Source organism: Bos javanicus, chromosome 4, assembly GCF_032452875.1.
Source record: "Bos javanicus breed banteng chromosome 4, ARS-OSU_banteng_1.0, whole genome shotgun sequence".
In the NCBI taxonomy this organism is placed as follows: domain Eukaryota; kingdom Metazoa; phylum Chordata; class Mammalia; order Artiodactyla; family Bovidae; genus Bos; species Bos javanicus.
In genome coordinates, this window is record NC_083871.1 from 93,110,372 (window position 1) to 93,133,316 (window position 22,945).

Sequence of the window (22,945 nt, forward strand, 5' to 3'; positions counted from 1 at the left end):
TTGAAATATGAAACAGATTTATAAGGTAATGGGTTAATTCCATCCAGGATAAAGAGAGACAAATAGACAAAGGAAAATGGACCCTTTGAATAAAGTTGGTTTGGAATTCCACATTTCTCCTTTATTTTCTCCTCCTCTCCTGCCCCCTCACCACCTTAGAAATCAAATTTTCATACCCAAAGTCTAAATGACAAGCATCAGGGCCCTAGCTGTGGGGACACCTTCCCAGTCCTGGCTGCAGCGTGCACTGGGGAAAGAATCCTGAGAAGGCTGCTCCAGCATCCCTTTGGGACACCCCCTACAGTGTTAAGTTGGAGCTGCTTTGGACCCAAACCTTCCCTACAGAACAAAAAGAAACTTCGGTCCTGTGCCCATCAGAGGGCAGCAGCCACCCACAGTGCAGAGGAGCTCCATGCCCCTAGGGAAGGAAAACAGTGCAGCTGACCCTTTGTACTCTTCCCAACTTTCAGACCTGGCTCCCCATCTCAGTCTCCCAGCCTCAGCCTCAGCCCCATCCCCTCCTATCCACTCATATCAGGAAGGCCATGTGGTTCTTCAATCAGGAATATTTGCTCATTTATCTATCCAGGACACATGCAGGGTTCTTTATTAAATAGCAGGAGTCGTGGTACCCTGCACCACATCAGCAATGTGGCTTCCAGGGGAAATAAACTGCTAGACTCTCTCTCATCCATCACTTGCAGGAGCCTGGAAAGGAAGTAGGAGAGGGCTGGGCTGTATTCAGCCAGCCTCTCCCAAGCTCCATCCTTTTGGCTACATTCCTGCTTGCAAGCTAAACATTCTTATAATACTGCATACTTCTCATTCTTAGCACTTTTTACCACTGTATTTAATTATTTGTGTTATTGGAATTACTTATATGATGTGCTCTTTAATGTCTGGTTTCCCCCAAAGAGCTTCAGCTTCACGAGTTCAGGATTGTTGTCCACCTGCTGCTGCTGCTGCTAAGTCGCTTCAGTCTTGTCCGACTCTGTGTGACCCCATAGACGGTAGCCCACCAGGCTCCCCCGTCCCTGGGATTCTCCAGGCAAGAACACTGGAGTGGGTTGCCATTTCCTTCTCCAATGCATGAAAGTGAAAAGTGAAAGTGAAGTCACTTAGTCATGTCCGACTCTTTGAGACCCCATGGACTGCAGCCTACCAGGCTCCTCCATCCATGGGATTTTCCAGGCAAGAGTACTGGAGTGGGGTGCCATTGCCTTCTCCCGTTGTCCACCTAGGTCACCTTTTTACTCTCACCATCTAGCACATTGTAAGAACTCAATAAAATGTTTTAAAGAGATTGAATGAATGAAGATGAGTTTGTCTCTCAGTCTCCTATAACACTAAGAACTGGAACCGAGGGTGTATATATTACGTCCTGGTCTACCCAGGCTCTTCTGGGAAACTGCTTTGGGTTAGGAAGGGCTGAGGCATGAGATAAAAGGGAAGGGTTGTCTTACCAAAGCCTCAGTCTCTTGATCAAGTCAAAGGGCTTAGGTGATTCTCACTGAGGAAAATCAAAGAAGTGATGGAGTTGATGGACACCAAGCTCTATTCCCCCACCCCACTCCCAACTCACCAGCCCCATTCAGAATGTCTAGACAGAAAAGGAGCCTATGTGTATGTACGTGTGTGTGTGTGTATGTGTGTGTGTGTGAGAGAGAGAGAGAGAGAAAGAGAGACAGAGAGACAGAGTGACTGGAGGTACGTGGGTCTTGGACTGCTTTGCTGGGAGGTGTGTACCTGAACTCAAGGACCCATGGTGGGAAGAGTGAGTGAGAGCAGCTGGCAAGCATTACAATGAGGAAGAGACAGCAGAGAGGAGTTGAGTGTGAGCAGAGGCAGATGGAGGTGTACGTGGGGAAGAAAAGAAACAATTTCTCAGAACAGCAAGCACTCCTTCCATGACACAAAGCAGCTCTGAGGCTGGGGCCGCTACAGCCGCTACGACACCAGTGAGATATGCCTGTAATTAGGAGTATGGCAGTTCTCTGGGCCTCAGCCCAGAGTGACGATGCAGCAGGAATTTCTGAGCCAAGCTGAGCCAGGTGATGGAGAAGACACAGTCAGAACCACTCGGTCTCATCCCTCAGCAGTACCTGCCCTATCCTCCTCTCATTTTCTTCCCTACTATGACCCTCACTTACTGCCCTTCTCCTTCTGAGGTTCCAAGCCCTGGATGCTCCCTTCAGCCAAGACAGAGCTTCAGGGGCAAGCTGAACAGTGCTGTAATTCTTCCACTAGAGCATTAGACCTGGTCTGCTGAGCGCCCCGCCCCCTCCCAGCCTGCCTCCCTCCTCGCTCCCTTGCTTCCCTTCTCAAATCCTCATGAGCTGATGGGCAGAGTTGGAAGAAAAAACCATTCCTATTCCTGTTTTTCCACTTCAAGCCTAGTATGTGTGCCCCTGTGGGCCTCCCTGTGATGTGCAGGACATCTGCCAAAACACTGCCAGAATTTTGTTCTAAAATCTACAACTCTGTTTTAGTGCCACTCTGAACTTACTGCATTTGAGCCAAATGACAAATGCATACTACAGCGCTCAGAGCCAAATGCCCTGGACAAGGGAGGGATTACAGAGTGCCTGGTGGCTGGATGTATTCATGGGTCTCTGCACTGTGAGCTCTGCTTTGGTGGGTAGGACGGTGCTGGGGCTTGGGGAAGACAGGCTTTCCCCAGGGAGGCTCTGCACCTGTGGGAGATGAATGTTCTCCAGGGAAGAGGGTTGTGAGTGCAGACTTGAAGACGTCCTGTTGGTAGATGGAGCAAGCAATTTCTTCTGTGAATCCAAAAGGCCTCTGTGAATTCCTCTAGATATGTGGCAGGGAGATTGCTGGGAATCCCAGCTCAAAGTGATCATGCTTTTGAGATGCGTATCAACGTTTCCATGAAGGACTTTGCTACTAACTAGTCCCTAAACAGTTGTCCCCCAGGATGTGAAGCCAGGTCCCTAGGAATAGAGACATTTCCACCAACTACTGCAGAGTTTCTGCCTCACCTCTCAGGGTTGTGTTCCATCTCTGAAAAGCCACTTCCTGGGGAGTCAGAAGGATCTTCAAGGGGCCACTCCCAGGACCTTCGCTTATCCCGATGGGCCATGGAGCCATCTATGGGGAAAGGTCACGTGGAGGACAAGACTCATTTGGGTCAGGAGTCACTAGGGTCTGAGATGGACCCACCCCACCCAAACACTGCTTCTCTTTCTGTTCTCACAGAACCACTGCTGCTGTTGCCTCATCTAGGCTTTTCCAAGAAGGTCAGACCTTTCTCCTCTGAAAATATTTTATTGATAAATTAACTCTGAAAGCACTCACCTCCCACCCAACTGCTGCAGAGTCTCCTAGATGGGCCATGGACCCTTCTACGGGGAAGGATCATGTGGAGGACATGGGAGTCTCACTCAGCAGGGATGGGATTCCTGGGCGTAGCAGAGGTGGGTCTGGGGACAGTGGTGGGTCCTGAGGTCTTCTAAGGACAGCCCCTCTCACTCAGCACCAGAGTGGGAAGTGGTGGTCTGGAATGGAGCACCTTGGAGCTTTATTGCTGGTGAATGCCAAGGACAGTGGGACCCCTGCCAGCCTAGAATTGCAGCTGAGGGCATCAACGCCCCAGGGCTCCAGAGAAGGTGGCACTAGTTCCCCATCAACAGAGCCTGGCTGCTGACCCACCCATCCAGGGATCTCTGGATGGGAAAGGAAGCCGGGAGAGGTATCTGAGCCAGGCAGGATTGGGGAAGGGTTACAGTGTGCAGGTCTCGGGTGGGGAGATGGGGGGGGCAGAACAGGCGCCAGAAGGGGGCGTGCGATCGGGGGTGGCTGGGGGGCCACCTCTTCACAGGTCTATGGTGTCGCTGCCCATGCTCAGCTCGTCAATCTGTCTGCAGGCGTCCAGGAATTGCTCCTGCAGCAAGGCCTCTTCGGCCTGCAGCTCAGGAGCAGGTTCTGGGGAGTCGCGGGAGGGTGGGGACAGGGCCTGGTAGGATCCTGAGGCCGGGAGGCTGGGGCTGCTTCCTGAGGGCCGCGGGGGGCTGAGGACGCAGACCAGAGGACAGCGCGGGGCCCTGTCCGGGCTGGAGCACAGGAGCACGGACGAGCTGTCCCGCGAGAGTCCGCACAGCGAGCCGGAGGAGGCGCTGCTGCCCGCGGGCCAGGTCCCGGGAGAGGGGAGCTCGCGGGGCGCCGGGGAGCCAGGGGCCTCCCCAGACCTCCCAATGGGCCCGACCCCGGTCTGAGCCCCCAGCGAGGCGGTGCGGTAGACGCCGAGGCTAGGCAGAGCTTCCCCGAAGGCTGGGACCTGGAAGAGGCCGGGCGCCAGCAGTGCTTCGCTGCAGAGGGCCTCCTCGATGCTGCGCCGCAGGTTGATGGGGGAGGGCGGGCGGAAGTCCACTGTGTCATCGCTGCAGGGAGACGAGGCCGGGGAAGGCGCCGGGTGGGCGGCCGCGCCGTCGAAGCTCCGGCAGCCTCCTCCCTGGAGGAGGAGGTCGGGGCCCGGTCCGGCCAGGGCGCACAGCTGCAGCAGTTCCGCGTCGCCACGCGCGATGGCGCTCCCCAGCGGCTTCTTGTCCGGGGCCCCGGTGACCCAGCCTCCGGGCAGCAGCGGGGCGGCGTGGCCGGGGGACAGGCGGAAGAGCTTGGCCCAGCAGCGCGGCGGCACGCGGGGACTGCAGAGCGCCGGGTAGAGGCCCAGCAGCGCCAACGGGAGCGCGACGCCCACCTCGCCGAGGCGCAGGCCAAGCTGGAAGGCCCACCAAGGCCAGGGCCCCTCCAGGCCAGGTTGGCCGCCGTAGCCCAGGGCGTGCAGCACCTCGTAGCCCTGCAGAGCTCCGCTCAGCAGCCCAAAGGTGCCCGCCACCGGGGCCGTGCGCGCCGCGCGCCGCCAGGACTCACGCGGGCCGAAGGGGCTGCGCGCCTGCGGGAGAGGCGTGGCGCCCTTGAAGCCGGCCGCTCCCAGGGGCGCTCCGGCCCGCCGCCGCCGGCCCCCCAAGCAGGAGAGCGCCAGCAGGAGCCCGGAAAGAAGGGCGGCGAGGAAGGCGTGCAGCCCGCGGGAGGCGAGCCGCAGAGCCCGCAGCGGGCGGTGGGCGGCGCTCCCGAGGGCGGCGGCGGCCGCCAGCCCCAACCCCAGGAGCAGCAGCGCGGCCAGGCCGGCGGGGCAGCGCGGCGGGCGCGGCCGGGCCAGCAGCAGGCAGGCCAGGCCCAGGCCGGCGGCCAGGCAGGGCAGCGGGAGGTCCTGCAGCAGCAGCCAGGCCAGCGCCGGCAGCCGGTCGCGGTGCCCGTAGGCGTCGTAGAAGAGCGGGAAGGCCCGCGTTGTCCCAGCCGAGAGCAGGAGCATGTCCAGCAGCGCCAGGCAGGGAGCGCCGGGCGGGCAGCGCCAGGGCAGGAGGGCTAGCGCCAGCAGCGCCAGCAAGGCCACCAGGCCGAAGAGCGCGCCTACCCCGTACACGTGGGCCTCCCAGGCCAGACCCCAGCGAGCCTTGGCCTCTGCCCAGTCGGCCTCCAGCGTCAGGAAGAAGAGGGGCAGGGGGGCCGCAGGCGGCTGCCCCTCGGATTCAGGCAGCTCTCTGATACTGCAGGACCCTGGCCCACACTCTGGCTGCACCGAAAGGTTCCCAAGGCTGGCAGGAGAGGGGTCGTCCAGGCCAGAGGTGGGGGTGGTGGACTCTGTGGGCAAAGAATGTTTGTCTGAGGCATTCGTGCAACCCTCCCCTTACCCACCATACAGCCAGTAGCCTGTATGCCAATGGGAGTCCTTCTGACATCCAGGAAGGACTTGTCATAAATAGGAGACTCACGGACCTGGCCACCACTCACCGGCCCCTCCCATATCAAACTCCTCCAGAGTTTCAGCTCTCATCCCCTCCGGTCATCCCATCCAGGCCTGGCTCCCAGCTTTGTTCAGTACACTGTGATTCCACTGAAAAGGGTTTTTCTTAAGAGGTCACAGAGTTTTACAAGTGGAGGGAGCTATAGAAGCCCCCTCTAACTGAACCCTCCTGCCAGGAAGGAGGAGTCATGAGAACAAGGATTTTTGTTTGCTTTGCTCACATCTGAATACTCCTCCCTAAAACGTCCTGGCACAGAGTTGGCGTTCAGAAGATACTCATTGAATACATGCCAAGTGAAGATACTGAGGCTGTGCTGAGAGGCAAAGTGACTTGTCCAAGGTTACACATTAGCAGAGCTGCATCTAAAATCCAGATCTGAGCACCAGTTTGAGCCCCTCTTCTTGATGGCACAGCAACCTCATAATACTACTTTGCTTGTCTCTTGTTCTGCACCCCTGACTCCCATCTCACACCTTGGTGCTAGAAGGAGCTTCTCCAGCCTTTTTTCAATAGCTTCCCCCTTCTCCCAGTCTCTTCAGGGAAGGCCACCAAGCGTGCATGTGCACGCACGCACACACACAGCAGAGGAAGTGATACAACCCTCCTGTCGCCAGCAATCTTTCATATTTACTGGCCTTCCTGCCTGCTATACCTCCAACCCTCAGCCTACCAATGGCCATGGTCCCCATCCTGACTCAACTACAAGCTATTAGTCTGAGGCCCTTAATACTCCTTTGGTTTTCACCCCTTTTACAGAAGATGACATTGAGATCACTCCCCTAGGTCTCAAGACTACCTTTGAACTCCCAGGAAGGAACAGTTGTGGGGGTCATAGTGGGATAAAATGCCATCTTAGCAAATGAGCCCCTCAGATGCTCTGGGGCGCTCTGGCTAACTTGGGCTCCCAGCCCCACACATCCCTTGGGGAAAGGAAAGTCGGGTAAGAGAGTGTGAGGACTAAGATCCCCCATGCTACTCTCCTGGAACAAGAGAGGAATGAGAAAGAGCTAGACCCAAGGATTTTCCTCCTGGCCAGGCAGCAAGGGAAGACGCTTCAGGCTAAACCTCCCTCCCCCACCTAGCCAGCTGGGCAGAAGCACAGCTGCGGGCAGGGATGGAGGCAGAAAGATTGTGGTGAAGGATGGGGGAGCCAGCTGGGGATGGGGAGGTGCACAGGAGACAGGTGTAGAATGAGGCAAGGAGGATCTCTTGACAAGCAGACCCCTGCCCCAACTGCCTGGCCATACTCAGCCCTGCCTCGGTGGGACAGAACAGGAAGGCTCCAGGAACACCCCCCAACCCCACCCCACCCCAGGCAGTGCCAGCTTGAGCTGCTGCTGCTAAATCGCTTCAGTCGCGTCTGACTCTGTGCAACCCCATAGACGGCAGCCCACCAGGCTCCGCCATCCCTGGTATTCTCCAGGCAAGAACACTGGAGTGGGTTGCCATTTCCTTCTCCAATGCATGAAAGTGAAAAGTGAAAGTGAAGTCGCTCAATCATGTCCGACTCTTCGAGACCCCATGGACTGCAGCCTACCAGGCTCCTCCGTCCATGGGATTTTCCAGGCAAGAGTACTGGAGTGGGGTGCCATTGCCTTCTCCGAGCTTAAGCTTAGGACATGCAAAACTGAGCAATCCTGAGAACAAGGGTAAGGAGTGAGGGGGCCTGAAAGCAGTCCCGGAGAGAAGGGAGGGAAAGGTAGAACTGGGCAACTGGAGAGGGCAGAGAGGGAGCTGCCAAAACATTACATATTTACAGCAGGCTGCCTGCTCAGTGGCAGCATGTTCCCTGGTTCCTGTCCCATCACATTCCTCGAGTCTGAAATAAGAGCAGGGCTGTGATGAGGATAAATGGCCAATGTGTGCAAAGCTCTGTAGAGAGCCTGGTGCATAATCAGCATTCAATATACAACTGCTGTTGGTCTCATCATTATGGGCTAATGTTCATCACCCATCAGTCATCGGTGTGTGTCCGTGTGAGTGTGACCATTTCTGGGGCCTCAAACTCATTCTTGATTTAACTAACAAAAGGCTGTTGTCCCTTATAAAGTCAACAATTAGCCAAATCAGTGAACATCAACACACTGTCTCACTCTGTGAACCCTGTTTGAAGAACACCATTTGGATAGACTGACCATTCCCAAACACCTACTGAAGACACAGCAGTGAATTAAAATGGAGAATCATTCAGCTGGATCTGACGGTTTGCTGGTGGGGTGGGGTGGGGTGGGGCAGAGCCAGTCTGACAGCAGTGGGATCAAATACACACACACTCTCCCTCACCCCTCATGTTTTGGTCTCCTCAGATGCCCTTACATGACTACTGGAAAAACCATAGCTTTATACGGACCTTTGTTGGCAAAGTAATGTCTCTGCTTTTTAATACGCTGTCTAGGTTTGTCATAGCTTTTCTTCCAAGAAGCAAGCATCTTTTCATTTCATGGCTACAGTCACCATCCACAGTGATTTTGGAGCCTAAGAAAATAAAGTCTGTCACTGCTTCCACTTTTTCCCCATCTATTTGCCATGAAGTGACAGGACTGGATGCCATGATCTTAGTTTTTTGAATGTTGAGTTTTAAGCCACCTTTTTCACATTCCTCTTTCAGGTCCAAAGAGGAACTAGAGAAGAGAAGCCCTAGGGCCAAAGGTTAACTGTACCTAGGTTAGAAAGTTCCTAGAGAAGATACAGAGAGATTCCTTTATCTCCTAACTACTTGGCACTACTCCCCTCAGAAGGTACTGGCGTGAACAAAAAACCCTTTGGCCTTTTCTCCAGGAGGCCTGGAGCCCTCCGGGGTTTATCCAGGAGGAACAGCCAGGAAGAGACTGGCTTCCTGCAGCCATCATTGAGGAGGGGGAAGGAGGGTGGGGCCACCAGCCGGCCGGGCTGCCTCTGATACTGTCCAGACTCATTAAACCTGCTTGGCCAGTGCTGTCACCAAGGCTGACAGACCGCCAGCCAGCCTCCTTCCCTTGAGGCCACAGAGCCTGCCCCCAGCTCCACAGCAGATCCTGCCACTGCTGCTCACTGGGATGGATGGGAAAGAGACGGCAGGCTTCCCACCCACATGCCCGGGAGTGCTGGGACCACTAGGGAGTGAGCAACAGTCAGGTGCTGTGTTAAGTCTACAGCTGGAAGAAGCTTGGGGACCAGTGGTTTCCTTTGCTGCACCAGTTCCTGGTGTGGGGTGGCTCAGAGCATTCCCAGTCACAGTTAGCCCTTTGCATGGCTCCCTTGGCTTCACCTCCCAGAACCCCTCCCCAAGCAGCTTGTCCTCTGCCTTTTACAGTATGTGTTGTCCCATCACATTTTGGGGCCACAGTTGCGATGTCTGAGAGGTATACCTGGAAGTGTATTTGGAACATGATGGGGGGAAACCACATTAACAGATACTATTTAATGAGCTAATACTTCATGACCAGCCTCATGCCCAAAATTTACATTACATGGAAGCTTTACAATAGCAAAATAGGCACTATTACTAAACCCTAGATATATGAGAAAATTAAGGCTCAAAGAACTTAAATAGCCTATCCAGCCATCACTGAGGAAGGGGAAGGAGGGTGGGGCCACTGGCCAGTTAGGAAGTATATTGGGATCCAAAGCCAGGTCTCAAGATCCCACAGCCCCTGGTCTTTGCTCTGCACCACCAGCTTGCCGCCACGCATGTTCTGAAAGGCTCCCTTGACAAGGATGCTGTCTGTCTGCTCAGGGTCCTCTCTTCAATGTCTTCCCAATGAGGGGCCCTGCTCTGCCCATATGTGACAGCATGTCATGTCAGATCAGACAGCAAAGGAGAGAGCCCCAAGCTCAGAGTGGGAGGGTGGGAGGCAGGCCAGGCAGATTGAAGTGGAGGGTGGGGTTAGTACTGAGGCTGTGGAAATCAGGAAGGAGTTCCTGAGTCTGTTTGCCCTGATACATTTGTCTACATCCTGCTCTGCCTATGATTACAAAACTCCCAGAGGACTGCTATTTAACTCTGTGGGACCATCCTCAGCAACACTTGCTCTCAGACCATTAATATACATCTCCATGGTGATGATGAAGAGAATGGAGATCATGATCATGATGACCATCAAATAAAAGGATCCCAGAATGTCAGTGCATGGCTGGCACATATTATGTGCTCAATAAATAATCATCAAGTTCAAATGAATCGGACACTTACCTAGTGATGCTGTTGCAATTAACGCAGAGCTTAGAGAAGCAGCTGGGTCCAGTGGCCTTGGACTTGGGAGCTTTCTTTCCTGGGGGGATGGGGGTGGGGACAGAGTGGTGCCAAAGAATCCTGCAAAGGGAGCACATTAGGGCCAGAGTGCCAGCCGGGCATTGGCCTCTGGAACTTTGGAGAAAATCAAGTTCTTTCTCAGAGCTTGACCAAAAGGAGTCACTGTCCCAGGAATTGGAGCCACATGTATGCGTGTGTGCATGCTAAGTGGCTTCAGTCGTGTCTGACTCTTTGCAACCCTAGGGACTGTAGCCCGCCAGGCTCCTCCAGGCAAGAATATCGAAGTTGGTTGTCATTTCTTTCCCCAGGGGGTCTTCCCCACCCAGGGTTACCCCGTCTCTTACATCTCCTGCATTGGCAGCAGGGTTCTTTACCACCAGTGCCACCTAGAAAGCCCAGCCACATGTATGTGCTGTGCTGTGCTTCACTGCTCAGTTGTGTCTGACTTTTTGCAACCCCATGGACTGTAGCCCACCAGGCTCCTCTGTTCACAGAGACTCTCCAGGCAAGAATACTGGAATGGGTTGCCATGCCCTCCTCCAGGGGATTTCCCCAACCCAGGGATCGAACCCAGGTCTCCGGTATTGCAGGTGGATTCTTTACCGTCTGAGCCATCAGGGAAACCCGAGAATACTGGAGTGGGTAGCCAATCCCTTCTCCAGGGGGATCTTCCCAACCCAGGAATCAAACCAGCATCTCCTGCATTGTAGGTAGATTCTTTACCAGCTGAGCTACCAGGGAAGCCCAGCCACGTGTATACCAGAAGCTAAACTACAAGGGCCAAATCAGACTTTGTATGACAAAGAGAGCATTTCCCCATGGGAGCAGTGGCTGTATCCCAGGGCCTGGGAGAAGGAATGCAAGCTCCCCTTAAGTCAGAGAAAAAAGGAAGCACTGTCATTTAGAGGCATTCTATAAACGTTTGTTGCAGTGAAATAGACACTCACCTGGAGAATCTGAAACTCCAGAGGCAGAGCCTGGGGATGTAATTGGGCCTGGGGGGCTCGGGCCTGATAAGTTCCGGAGCGGGGACACTGTAGTGCCAAAGAACCCTGCAAAAGGAGCCCCATGCTGAAGCCTCCTCCTACCTGCCAGATGGCCCAGCAGCAGCTCTCCTTGGGAGGGGGTGGGTACTCACCAAAGGGTCCCAGGCGCCCAGCAATCTCTGCCAGGCTGGCCCGCAGGCTGGGCAGCAGGGGCAGCGTTCGATGCCCGAGTGTGGGGGCTGCGCCTGCTCTCAGTGCCACATCGAATTTCAGCTCCAGCTCGCTCTGGCGGAGCCTGGGTGCACTGGATGGAGGCGCTGTGGCTGTCAGAGCAGTGTTCCAGGTCACAGTGCCCATCCCGGGCCGATAGGGTGCAGTGGGCCCGTCAGCGGGCCCCGAGAGGAGGGATGCGGACTCCAGAGCTGGGGAGGAGGCCCACGAAGTAGAGCTGCCTTCTGCAGAGCCCCACTCTGCGGGGGAGTTTCCAAGAGAGCCCACCAGCAGTTCCCAAAGCGGGTCAGTCCTCAGCCCACTGGCCGCCTCTTCCTTGGGCTCCCGGCTCGGCCTGGGAGAAAGTGCCTGGGTCTCCGTGATAGGGTTCCCCCAGACAGCAGCCGGTCCCCGAAGGTGGAATTTGAAGTTAAGTCCCAGGTTGAGAGACAGCATAGAGGCCTCACTCTGGGGCGGGGGGTTCAAAGTGGTGAGAGGGGCCCCTGGGACAGAGGAGGCAGGCTGGGGGCCCACAGGAACAGCAAGCAGGACCCAGCAGAACAGCCCCAGCCCCAGATAGCCGTACCCTGCCATGGCCTGGTAGGGCCGCGAGCTTGGGTCTTCTGCACCTTTGCGCACGAAGGTCCTGGAGAGAGGAGAGGTGCTATGAGCCCTACCGGGTTGGAATCTGATGCCTCCAAGAGACGCTGCGGATCCAGGAGAAGCAGGTGGTGGGGGCAAGACACAAAGGCTTCTGCCCAAGGAGAGTGGCCAGCTTCTTGCTGAACATTCAGGCCCCAGCACCAGTCTCTCCCCTGCAGTCCCCTTCCCTTCCAGCCAAGGCTCCTCTTCGCTAAGTGCCCACCCCCCCCACCCCCACCTGCTCAGTCTGAGGCCTGGGGTCTGACTGCATCCAGCTGCTCTCACCCTTGACTGATAACTGAGTGCATGGACTTGACTCCCAGCCTCTGATCCCCTCCCTTCCTTTCTTCCCTCTTTCCTCCTTTTGCCCTGGAGTATCTGTTCAGGCCTACTACGTGCCGAGCACCCTTCTGGTAACAGAACTGTGAACAAGCTCCCCTCACAGATGAGTGTACCCCTATTCCCACCCCTGCTCCAGCCTCACTCTCACTCAGACCCAGGGAGCCCTGGAGGGATAAAGCACAGAGTGAGTGATGGCAGAGGTTGGAGAAAGCGGCTCTGGCCAGGGAAGCAGCGTGCCCTGGGCTGGCAGAAGCTCTGCCCCTTCAGCCTTTTCCCTCTTGCCTGGGGTTTGGCTTGCTCTCCATCCCTTAACCCTAGAAGTACTGGGGGGAGGGATGGCCTGGCAGGCAAGCTGGACCAAGGGCTGGCTGCAGTACACGCCTGACCCACCCCAGGCACACAAAGCTGGAAGGGGAAGGGGAGGGGAAGCCAGGGGGCACACATGTGTACCCACCACTGTTACATCACACACACGGCCACACCTAGCACCCTGACCCACACTCACCTACTCACCCTTCACACATCCCTGCGCCTAAGTGCACACACACACAAACACACACACATTCAGTCCTGCCAAGCCCCCTCCCTCCTACATGGGTTCAGATCCAAGCTCTGTGAGCTTCCAGCCTGCTCTGTCTCACACACACACACACACCCCTACCTCACAGACACACAGTATACACAGACACAGAGGCACACACACCCCTACATACACATTCGCACAGTCAGAATACAGATACACATCACACCCCATCATCCCCCTCCACATGCACATTCCTACACACCCACCGCTACAGACAGGCACACGCGCACACACACATACACGCGCGCACACACACACACCTCCCTCTCCCCCTGCCCAGACAGCAGACCTGCTCCTCTCCCGCAGGCGGTTCTCCTCGGCCAAGTCCCCCGAAAAGGGGCGGTCGCGGCGACCCAGGCGCCGGGTTGGGCGACTCTCCACCGAGTCTGGCCGGTGCTCCCAGCGCCCGACGCCCCCTCGGCTCGTCCCGGTCACGGCGGCTTCGCCGACGCGCGGCCCCCAGTCTGGCGCGGCCCGGCCCCGGCCCGCAGCGCTGGCCCCAGGCGGGCGGCCCGGCCCGGCTCGGGCTCCGCGCTCCCACCCGCCGCGCCGCCTCCTGGCTGCGAGCCTCGCTCCCCGGCAGAGCCGCCCGCGCCGGGCTCCGCGGCAGCCGCGCTCTGCCCGCCCTCCCCGCCTCCTGCGCTCCCGCCCCGCGCGCCCGCCCTCTCCCCTCCTCCTCCCCCGGCCCGCGGCCCGCGGTCCGCCCCCCACCCGGCCGGCAGGCGGGCGCGCACCGCAGCTCCGAGCCGCCGCCGCCTCTGTGCCTGCGTCCCCACGCGCGCTCACTCACTCAGCGCTGCCCGCCGGCCGGGGCGGGCGCCGGTGCTGCGCTCTCAGCCTGGTGCCGGCAGCCGCACGCTCCCAGGGCGGCCCATCATACACATCCACTCGCATGACCTCCCCGGGAAACACCGCGGGCTAGAGCACCGCGTGCACTCTCGTGTGCACACACGCGCGCGTGCACACACACGGCAACCTGCCCAGGCAAGAAGAACCACTATGTTTATTAAGCGATGAGTGGAAAGTGTAATAAGCACGTCCACACCCCTTGTTTCATTAGTCCCTGACAACTCTGTGGGTGTACCCATTTCACAGATAGGTAAATTAAGGCTTGGGGGGAAAAAATAACTCAGGAATTTGTCCAAGATGGCACCGTTTGGCAACCTGAACTCAGTCTCTCTGCTGTCTGCTTCATCACCTGGTGGCTTTCAATAGTTGGAAGTGCCTCCAACATTTCATAGATGAACAGCCAAGGCTCAATCTGTGTGTAACATTTCTTTTTGCTAAGACTGAGTTCTCAAAAAAAAAAAAAAAAAACCTTAAAGAGCTTTGTGAGAAGTGGTTTACAGCTTGTTTCTAATAATGGGCAAGAGGAGAACAGTGAAGTCAAAGAATGTTAGCCCAGGAATATAAGTGCACCCAGGCCAGTGTGGAAGATTATTCAAGAGCAGGGCAGTTACTGTGGACACTTCAGGGACCCTGTGGTTCTGTTGCAGTGACTGATTTAAGTAGTTCTGGCTGGTTTATGCAGACTTGAATCTCTAAATCCCCAAAATGTTCCTATTTGAAAGTATCAGGAAAACATAAAACACAGTGGGTTCTCTGCCCCATATAAAGCTATCCTGGAAAAACCCAGACATCCTACCATGCTGGGTGCTTAGGCATCTCCTCACTTAGTCCTCATCACAAGCCACATAGGGAGAAAATGTGTCACCAGATTACAGCCTTGGATGTTACCCTGATCCCCCTAACTTGCTGCTCTGTAAGGTTGGGGAGTGGGTGCTCAAAGAGTTACCTAGGGCAGGTCTGTCTCAGGTATGGCCAGCATAGCTCTTGGCCCAGGGGCATGCTCACCATGTATTAGCAAAGTGAATAACGAATGAATGATTCTGGGGCCCAAATGGGCAATGGGTAGCATTTCAGAAAGGCATCCAGGGCTCACTTTCTTATCACAGAATCCCCCCAATTGATGTAAGATAAAATCAGGCCACTGACTGAACACCCCCCACCCTTCCAGGGCACATCACTGATGAAATCTGGGATTTATTCTGAGTCTCTAAGCAAAACATTGCCAAGGGCATTCCCTGGATGCACCCTCAGGGATTGCTATAGGGTCCTTCCTCTAGTAGGGAAACTCTGCCCGCCCACCTCCCCCCGCCCCACAACCTTGTCCTTTAGGGGCTGCCTGGAGACTGCATACTGAGATCCAGCCTCTGGGCTTCTCTCATATACTTAATAAAAGTTATCCCACTAGAGACATTTTCCTTTAATCTTCCTCATAGAAAGGCTCATTTCCTGCTAATCATGTTCACGGAAAGACTTCTAAATGGAAAGACAGAAATAAACATACCCCAGTACATTAAAATAACAGCCCTCCATGACCAAGGAAGGTGATTCCCAGGAATTATATTTTTAAAAACATACTGAAAAGGGATGTTAGGGTTCTGGGTTAAGATGGTAATTGAATGTGTATATCTACTTTCACTCCTTCCCAAAACCCCACTAAAACTTCAATAAAGAAGTTTTTTAAATCAAGAGATAAACTTACAAAGATAGAGAGAACATGGAAAAAGACAACAGCCACATTTTTGAAGCAGAATGGCAGACCAGCACTGACTTATCGGCGCCAAGGAGTCATGTCAGCTGTCATGGCTGACGGGAGCTGAGAACTAACTGGATCTGCATTGCAAGATTCTCAGAGGCATAGAGAACCTCTCCGTGGTACCTATGGATTCCTAGAAGTGAAAGGTGGAAGAGGTTGCTAAGATAAGGACCAGAATGGGCAGTTAGATCCCTCCATCTCTCCCCCAGCTCCAAACTCCTGGGCAACAGCCCCTCTCATATCCCAGCCAGAGTCTGGGGAGTTTTCTTCTGAAGATAAGATAGACGATGTTTGGGTTGGAGCACAGTTGTCAATGGAGATACCACACTGAAAAATACTGAAATCCAAAGGATCAGTTGACCTTGCCACATGGAATGGTGAAATGCAGAGATGCTGAGCTTTCTGCCACCATCAGGCTCCCCAAGTGCTGGGAGTAGGACCTAGACAGGAAACTGGATGACGCTACTCTGGGGTATTTCACCAGACCAAGAGGAAAGACCTAAAGTTACTGATATAAGAAACAGCCCAGCTGGCCCACGCTGCAGTGGCAAACCCAGCCTCTCTCTGAGCTCAGAGTTTCTGACTAGCCTTCCTCCCATCCCCACAATCTTAATCATAGCCAAAGATTGCCAGACATCTAGGGAATTTTCAAATGCAGAAGAGAGTAACAAAACAGTCAGAAAAAGTAACTTCAAGGAAACAGATTACCCAGAGAGAAGAGAGGGTCAAAAAGACCACAGTATCCTTAGAGGGATAAGATCTGCATCCATGAAACAAGAACAAGGTGCTATACAAAGAAACATCCAGAGAATAGCAAAAGCAACAATTATGTTTTGAGAAATAAAATCATGACAGCAGAAACAAAAACATCAACAGAAAGACAGGCAGGTAAAGCTGATTGAATCTCCCTGGAAAGTAAAACAAACGTACAGAGAGAGAGAAAATGTAGGAATGTAGGAGAGGAAAGATGAGAGCGTTTTAAAAATTGGAATATAGTTGATTTACAATGTGTTATTATAGTTTCAGGTGTACAGCAAAGTGAATCAGTTATACATATACATATGTCTATTCTTTTTAAGATTCTTTTCCCAAATATGCCATTACGGAGTGTTGAGTAGAGTTCCCTGTGCTATACAGTACGTTCTTATTGATAAGAACTTTAAAGGACACTTTCAGGATAATAGAAATAATATAAATTCTAAAAAGAGAAAAATGAAAGGGAGGAAATCATCAATGAACTAATTGGAGGAAATTTTCCAGAACAGAAGGATATGAGTTACTGGATTATAAGGGTTGGTTGGATGAAAATAAACCCATACCCAGGCAAATTAAAGAGAAGAGCCAAGAAACTTTCAAAAAGGAAAAAAAAAAAAAGTAACATACAAAGGGTTACATATAAGAAAGGCTTTGTATTTGGATTCATTCAAGTTATCAATCAAGTAAAAAGATAGAATATATAGATTTTTCAGAAACACAAGATTTCAAAAAGTTTATCTTTCCTGCAGGTTTTCTGGAAAGCATAGGAAATCCGTCATGGGAGAGAGGCAAAGGGATCTCCTGGGAAGATGGTGAAGGGGGATTCCAGGGCATCAGCTGTGTGCCTCGTGTAAAGGGACATGGGACTCAAGAGATGGACACGTTGACAGTTATCACCAAGATCCTTGACACCAGATCCTGGCACCGTCTTCAGACTCTCAGCTCAGAATGTCTGGGTGAGCCTGCTCCGGTTGGTATTTGCGGTACTTGCCTTGTCTTGTCTGAGTACAATGAGGCTGCTGTTCACCCTTCCACACCTGCTGAGGAAGGGTCCCAGTGTGACCTGCTCCCGAGAGAAGATGGGAGTGAGCTCAGAAGCAGAGAGCACACACTGCTGTGTGGCAGCCTGGATGGGAGGGGAGCTGAGGGGAGAATGGATACACATGTATGCATGGCTGAGTCACTCTGCTGTGCACCTGAATCTATCATGACAGATAGATGAATCAGATATACTCCAATATAAAATAAAAAGTTTTTAAAAAGAAGAAGAAGCAGAGAGCGCAGCACAGCCTACTGCCCTGACCATATTCCATCCAGATGTCCGAGGTCTAGTTCACAACTGCAGCTCTCACCGCAGTGAGCTCTGTGTTTTTCAGGACTCCCTCGAGATGTGCTCCACAGTTATTCCCAGCAAAGGATCTTGTAAACTCTCAGGGAAGCCAAAGTCACACCAAAACCCAGAAGCTCTGTTCAGCATCTCTCATCCTGGAAGAGTGCAAGATTGGCCTTTTGTTTCACAGTTAGGATTATGTTTCCTTCTCAGCCCTGTTCAGGAAAATACACAGATGCGGTGAAACCATAAACAAAAGCAAGGAAGGGATTAGCCTAAACATCAAAAGACTCATTTCCTAGGGGAGGGGAGGACATAACCAGGGACTGGTTAAGACTGGATGAAGGGAACTCAGGGGGCTTCTAACACACTCCCTTCCTCCCAAAGGAAAGGAGGGACTTCCTTGGTAGTCCAGTGGTTAAGATTCTACACTTCCATTGCAGGGGGCATGGGTTTGATTCCTGGTCAGGGAACTAAGATCCCACATGCCTCACTTTGATCCCTGGCTAAAAAACAAAATAAAAGATGAGATGCTGATCATGTTCTATTTCTTACCTTATGTGGTAGATATATGAGTGTCCATTTTAGTATATTTCTATATATCATATGTACTTTTTTCTTTTTTTACATATAATTTTATAAACTCTTTTGAATGCATGATACCAATACCTTTTTCAATAAAAATTTAAATGCACTAAATAATATATCAACAGGCCCACTACAAAAAATATATTTTCTCATTTTACTAGATGTTCAAAAGATACTCAAAAAAGAATAATGGGAGGATATCATCTTTATTGATAAAAATTATATTTCAAAAGAACAGCTAACCCCATACTTAACTGTCAAACACAAGAGAAATTCTCATTAAAATTAGAAGTAGAGATTCTTCTATCAATGCTTTCTCCAACATGATTTTGTTTTGCAATTTGTAGCCAAATTGAGATGTAAAAATGTGAGAAGAAAAAGGAGGAGGAAGGTGAAGAGGAATAGAAGGAGGAAGAAAAAACATGAGTATGAAATATTGGGAAAGAGTAAATGAAATGCCAAAATAGCATTACACTGTGAAACACTTGGAAAACCATAAGAAAAAACTGTGATTAGGTTAAAGCTAAATATCCCCATCAATAGCTTTTCTATACAAGATTTTGGAGAAATATCCCATTTGATATAGGTAAAATGCATTAAGGAAAGAAAGAAACTTAACAGGAAATGAAAGAAACCTAGGTGAAGAAAACAGAACCATATGAGAGCGATAAGAGACTGTAAAGAATCCTTCCACGATGTGTGCACGTGCCAGATCATCACATGACATGCTCACCTATCTTACAATTTTGTGTGTCAATTTGTACCTCAATAAAACTGAAAAAATTGAAAAAGGCCTTGACCAATGGAGAAACAAATCTCGTTTCTGGGTAGAACTTCTCACCATTTTATAAGATCATTAATTCTTTCCAACTTGACTTATATGTTGAGTGTTATTCCAATTAAAATATCAATGAGATTTTTTAAAATTTTGAAATGATTATTCTATAGCTCAGCTGTAAGAATAACAGGCAAAAATACTTAAGAACTTTTGGGGACAGAAGAGTGGCAAATGGGATGTATGGTAAAAACTTGCTCCTCGGGTGGTATGTATCTATTTATATAAATATTAAACTATATTACAAAGCTACAATGACTTATTTTTATATAATTCTAAAGGTCAGGAAGCAACAGTTAGAACTGGACATGGAACAACAGACTGGTTCCAAATAGGAAAAGGAGTACGTCAAGGCTGTATATTGTCACCCTGCTTATTTAACTTATATGCAGAGTACATCATGAGAAACGCTGGGCTGGAAGAAGCACAAGCTGGAATCAAGATTGCCGGGAGAAATATCAATAATCTCAGATATGCAGATGACACCACCCTTATGGCAGAAAGTGAAGAGGAACTCAAAAGCCTCTTGATGAAAGTGAAAGAGGAGAGTGAAAAAGTTGACTTAAAGCTCAACATTCAGAAAACGAAGATCATGGCATCCGGTCCCGTCACTTCATGGGAAGTGGATGGGGAAACAGTGGAAACAGTGTCAGACTGTATTTTTGGGGGCTCCAAAATCACTGCAGATGGTGACTGCAGCCATGAAAGTAAAAGACGCTTACTCCTTGGAAGAAAAGTTATGACCAACCTAGATAGCATATTGAAAAGCAGAGACATTACTTTGCGAACAAAGGTCCATCTAGTCAAGGCTATGGTTTTTCCAGTGGTCATGTATGGATGCGAGAGTTGGACTGTGAAGAAAGCTGAGCGCCGAAGAATTGATGCTTTTGAACTGTGGTGTTGGAGAAGACTCTTGAGAGTCCCTTGGACTGCAAGGAGAGCCAACCAGTCCATTCTGAAGGAGATCAGCCCTGGGATTTCTTTGGAGGGAATGATGCTGAAGCTGAAACTCCAGTACTTTGGCCACCTGATGCGAAGAGTTGACTCATTGGAAAAACTCTGATGCTGGGAGGGATTGGGGGCAGGAGGAGAAGGGGACGACAGAGGATGAGATGGCTGGATGGATTCATTGACTCGATGGACTTGAGTCTGAGTGAACTCCGGGAGTTGGTGATGGACAGGGAGGCCTGGCGTGCTGAGATTCATGGGGTCGGACATGACTGAGCGACTGAACTGAACTGAACTGAAAGGTTACTTTCCATTTAGAGTTATTACAAAGTAATGGCTGTATTTCCCCTGTTGTACACTACATCCTTGAGCCTATCTTATACCCAGTACTTTGAACCTCCCACTCCCCCACCGCTATATTGCACCCCAACTGATAACCACTAGTTTGTTCTCTATATCTGAGAGTCTACTTCTTTTATGCTATATTCACTGGTTTGTTGTACTTTTAATTTTTATTTATTTTTTTAAAGAACATTTTATATGGACCATTTTTAAAGTCTTTATTGAATTTGTTACAATAATATTTCTGTTTTATGTTTTGGCTTTTTGGCCGAGAAGCAGGTGGGATCTTAACTCCCTCACTAGGGATCAAATCCACTTAATCACTGGACCACTGGGGAGATCCCTGTTGAACTTTTTAAGATTCCACATATAAGCGATAGACAATGATTTCTTTTTTTAAATGTAACTCAACAGAGCACAAGAATCAACAGGTAGGGGAAAGCAGTGGTAAGAAGCACTAGCCAAGCAACTGGCCTATTGCTTTGCTCTTCACGGGAGAACTTCTCCAGCTGTCTGCCCCATCATCTCCACTTCCTTACCTCCTGCTCCAGCATGGCCTCCATCCCACTGCAGTCCTGAAACAGCTCCTGTCAAGACCAAGTGCAATGGACCTGAATCTTCTTTCTTGACTTCCCTGAAACAGTAGACACCCTCCATCGCTGTTTCCTCTGTTGCTCACTCCTCTTGGCTCTGGAGACGCTGTGCCTGCCCGGCTCCCCTCCTCTGCTGCTCAGCCTCCTCCACATATGGTATACAGTCTTGCTTAGGCAATCTCATCCAGTAACTTGGCTTTAAATACCAACTCTGACTTCTGGGCTCTAGACTTCTATTGTCTAACCACCTACCTGACATCTCTGCTCAACTAAGAGATGCTTCTTGTCATGTCCAAAACACAGCTTTATCCCCCAGTCATTTCCCACAAAACACCAGGCAACCTCTCCACCGAGAGAACTTTCCCTTCAGTCTCCCTCATTCTTTCCTATTTTGTGTAATGCTACTACTTTCCCCTCCTCAGTTGACTAACCAAAAATCTAACTGTTTTTCCTGACTCCTCTCTTGCCCTCATCCTTCTATCTAATTCATCAACAAACCCAGGGAGCTTTATCTCTAAAAGCCTTCTCAGTCACCCCTTACCACCCTCTGTCACCATCACTGTCTCACCTAGATTACTGCTTTCTGTTCCCCAGCCCCCAGCAACGACTGATCCTTTCACTGTCTCCATTCAGTCCAGTTCAGTCCCTCAGTCATGTCTGACTCTTTGTGACCCCATGGACTGCAGCACACCAGGCTTCCCTGTCTGTCACCAACTCCTGGAGTTGACTCAAACTCATGTCCATTGAGTCGGTGATGCCATCCAGCCATCTCATCATTTGTCATCCCCTTCTCCTCCCATCTTCAATCTTTCTCAGCATCAGGATCTTTTCAAATGAGTCAGTTCTTTGCATCAGGTGGCCAAATATGTTTTGCCTTTTCAAAAATGTCATTTGGTTGAAATCATATAGTATGTAGCCTTTTCAAACTGGTTTCCTTCATTGAGAAATATGTGTCTAAGTTTCCTCCTTGTCTCATGGCTCAATAGCTCTTTTCTTCCTAGTGCTGAAGGATACCCCATTGTCTGGATGAACCACAGTTTAGTTATCCATTCTCACATTATCACATTTACTTATCCATCCACCTACTAAAGAACATCTCGGTTACCTCCCAAGTTTTGGCAGTTATGATAGAGCTGCCACAACATTCATAGGCAGGTTTTTGTATGGGCATATGTTTTCAGTTGATTTGGGTAAATATCAAGGAACACAATTGTTAGATCATATGGTAAGAAAGTGTTTTGAAACAACCAGTCTCCCCACTTTGCATTCCCACCAGCAGTGAATGAGAGTTTCTGTTTCTCCACATGCTCAATAGCATTTGGTGATGTCAGTGTTTCAGATTTTAGCCCTTCTAATAAATATGTAACAGAATCTCATTGCTTTTTAGTTTTGAATTCCCTGATAACATAGGATGTCGAGCACCTTTTCCTTTGCTTATTTGCCATCTTCTCAGTGAGATGTCTTTCAATTCTTTTGCTCATTTTAAAGTTGAGCTATTTCCTTTTCTTGTTGAGTTTTAAGAATTCTTTGTATACTTTAGATGATAGTCCTTTATCAGATACGTCTTTTGCAAATACTTTCCCTCCGTGAAAACTCAGTGATTTGTCCAAACATTACTTTTTAACCAGAAAAATAGAGCTTTTCACGTTCAGTACAACATGCATCACCCAGGCAAGTGCTTCAACACCTTCAACACCTCCATCACCCAAGAATCCTACAGTCTTCCTGAGTCCCACACTAGGACCCCTCTCAGCTCCTCCCAGTGGCCTGGCTAACGTCTTCCCTCAGATACTGCCCTATCCAGCCTTCCTGAGCCCGGCTGTTCTCTAACACTCCCTCTGAACCTTGCTCTGAGACTTCCTACCCCTTCTCTGCGGACAGAAGATGAGGTCACATTCCAGGGATGCCCCTGGCAGCCATGAGCCAACCACCTGGGAGTGGAGTCTGGTTTGACCCTCAGAGGCAGAAGGGTGGAGGGGCCACAGCAGGAACCACTGAGAAGAGTCAGGTTTCAGGCCTGGGGTAGGGGCTCCTCTGCTCAGCAGGTCAGAACACCTCCCCAGCACCCAGAAGGCCAGTGCCTGCAGCTGATTGCCTGTTTTCTCCAAGAGAGATGAAGACAAATAGGGGCAAAG

The 22,945-nt window shown here is 51.2% G+C and overlaps 1 protein-coding gene across 2 annotated transcripts; it reads right to left on the reverse strand.

The window, feature by feature from the left end:
- Positions 1-3,066: 3,066 nt before the first annotated feature.
- On the reverse strand, positions 3,067-13,437 carry PRRT4 (proline rich transmembrane protein 4). Of its 2 annotated transcripts, XM_061414622.1 has the most exons (5): positions 13,106-13,437; positions 11,192-11,895; positions 11,001-11,105; positions 9,994-10,113; positions 3,067-5,658 (listed from the first exon to the last, which is right to left on the reverse strand). In XM_061414622.1, exons 2-5 carry the CDS (start codon positions 11,841-11,843, stop codon positions 3,833-3,835), a joined length of 2,703 nt encoding a protein of 900 aa, XP_061270606.1. In that variant the 5' UTR covers positions 11,844-11,895; positions 13,106-13,437; the 3' UTR covers positions 3,067-3,832. The 2 variants fall into 2 exon arrangements, with proteins under 2 accessions (XP_061270606.1, XP_061270607.1); XM_061414623.1 differs by lacking the exon at positions 13,106-13,437 and having other exon boundaries at positions 3,137-4,397; positions 11,192-13,095.
- Between the last annotated feature and the right edge of the window lie 9,508 nt (positions 13,438-22,945).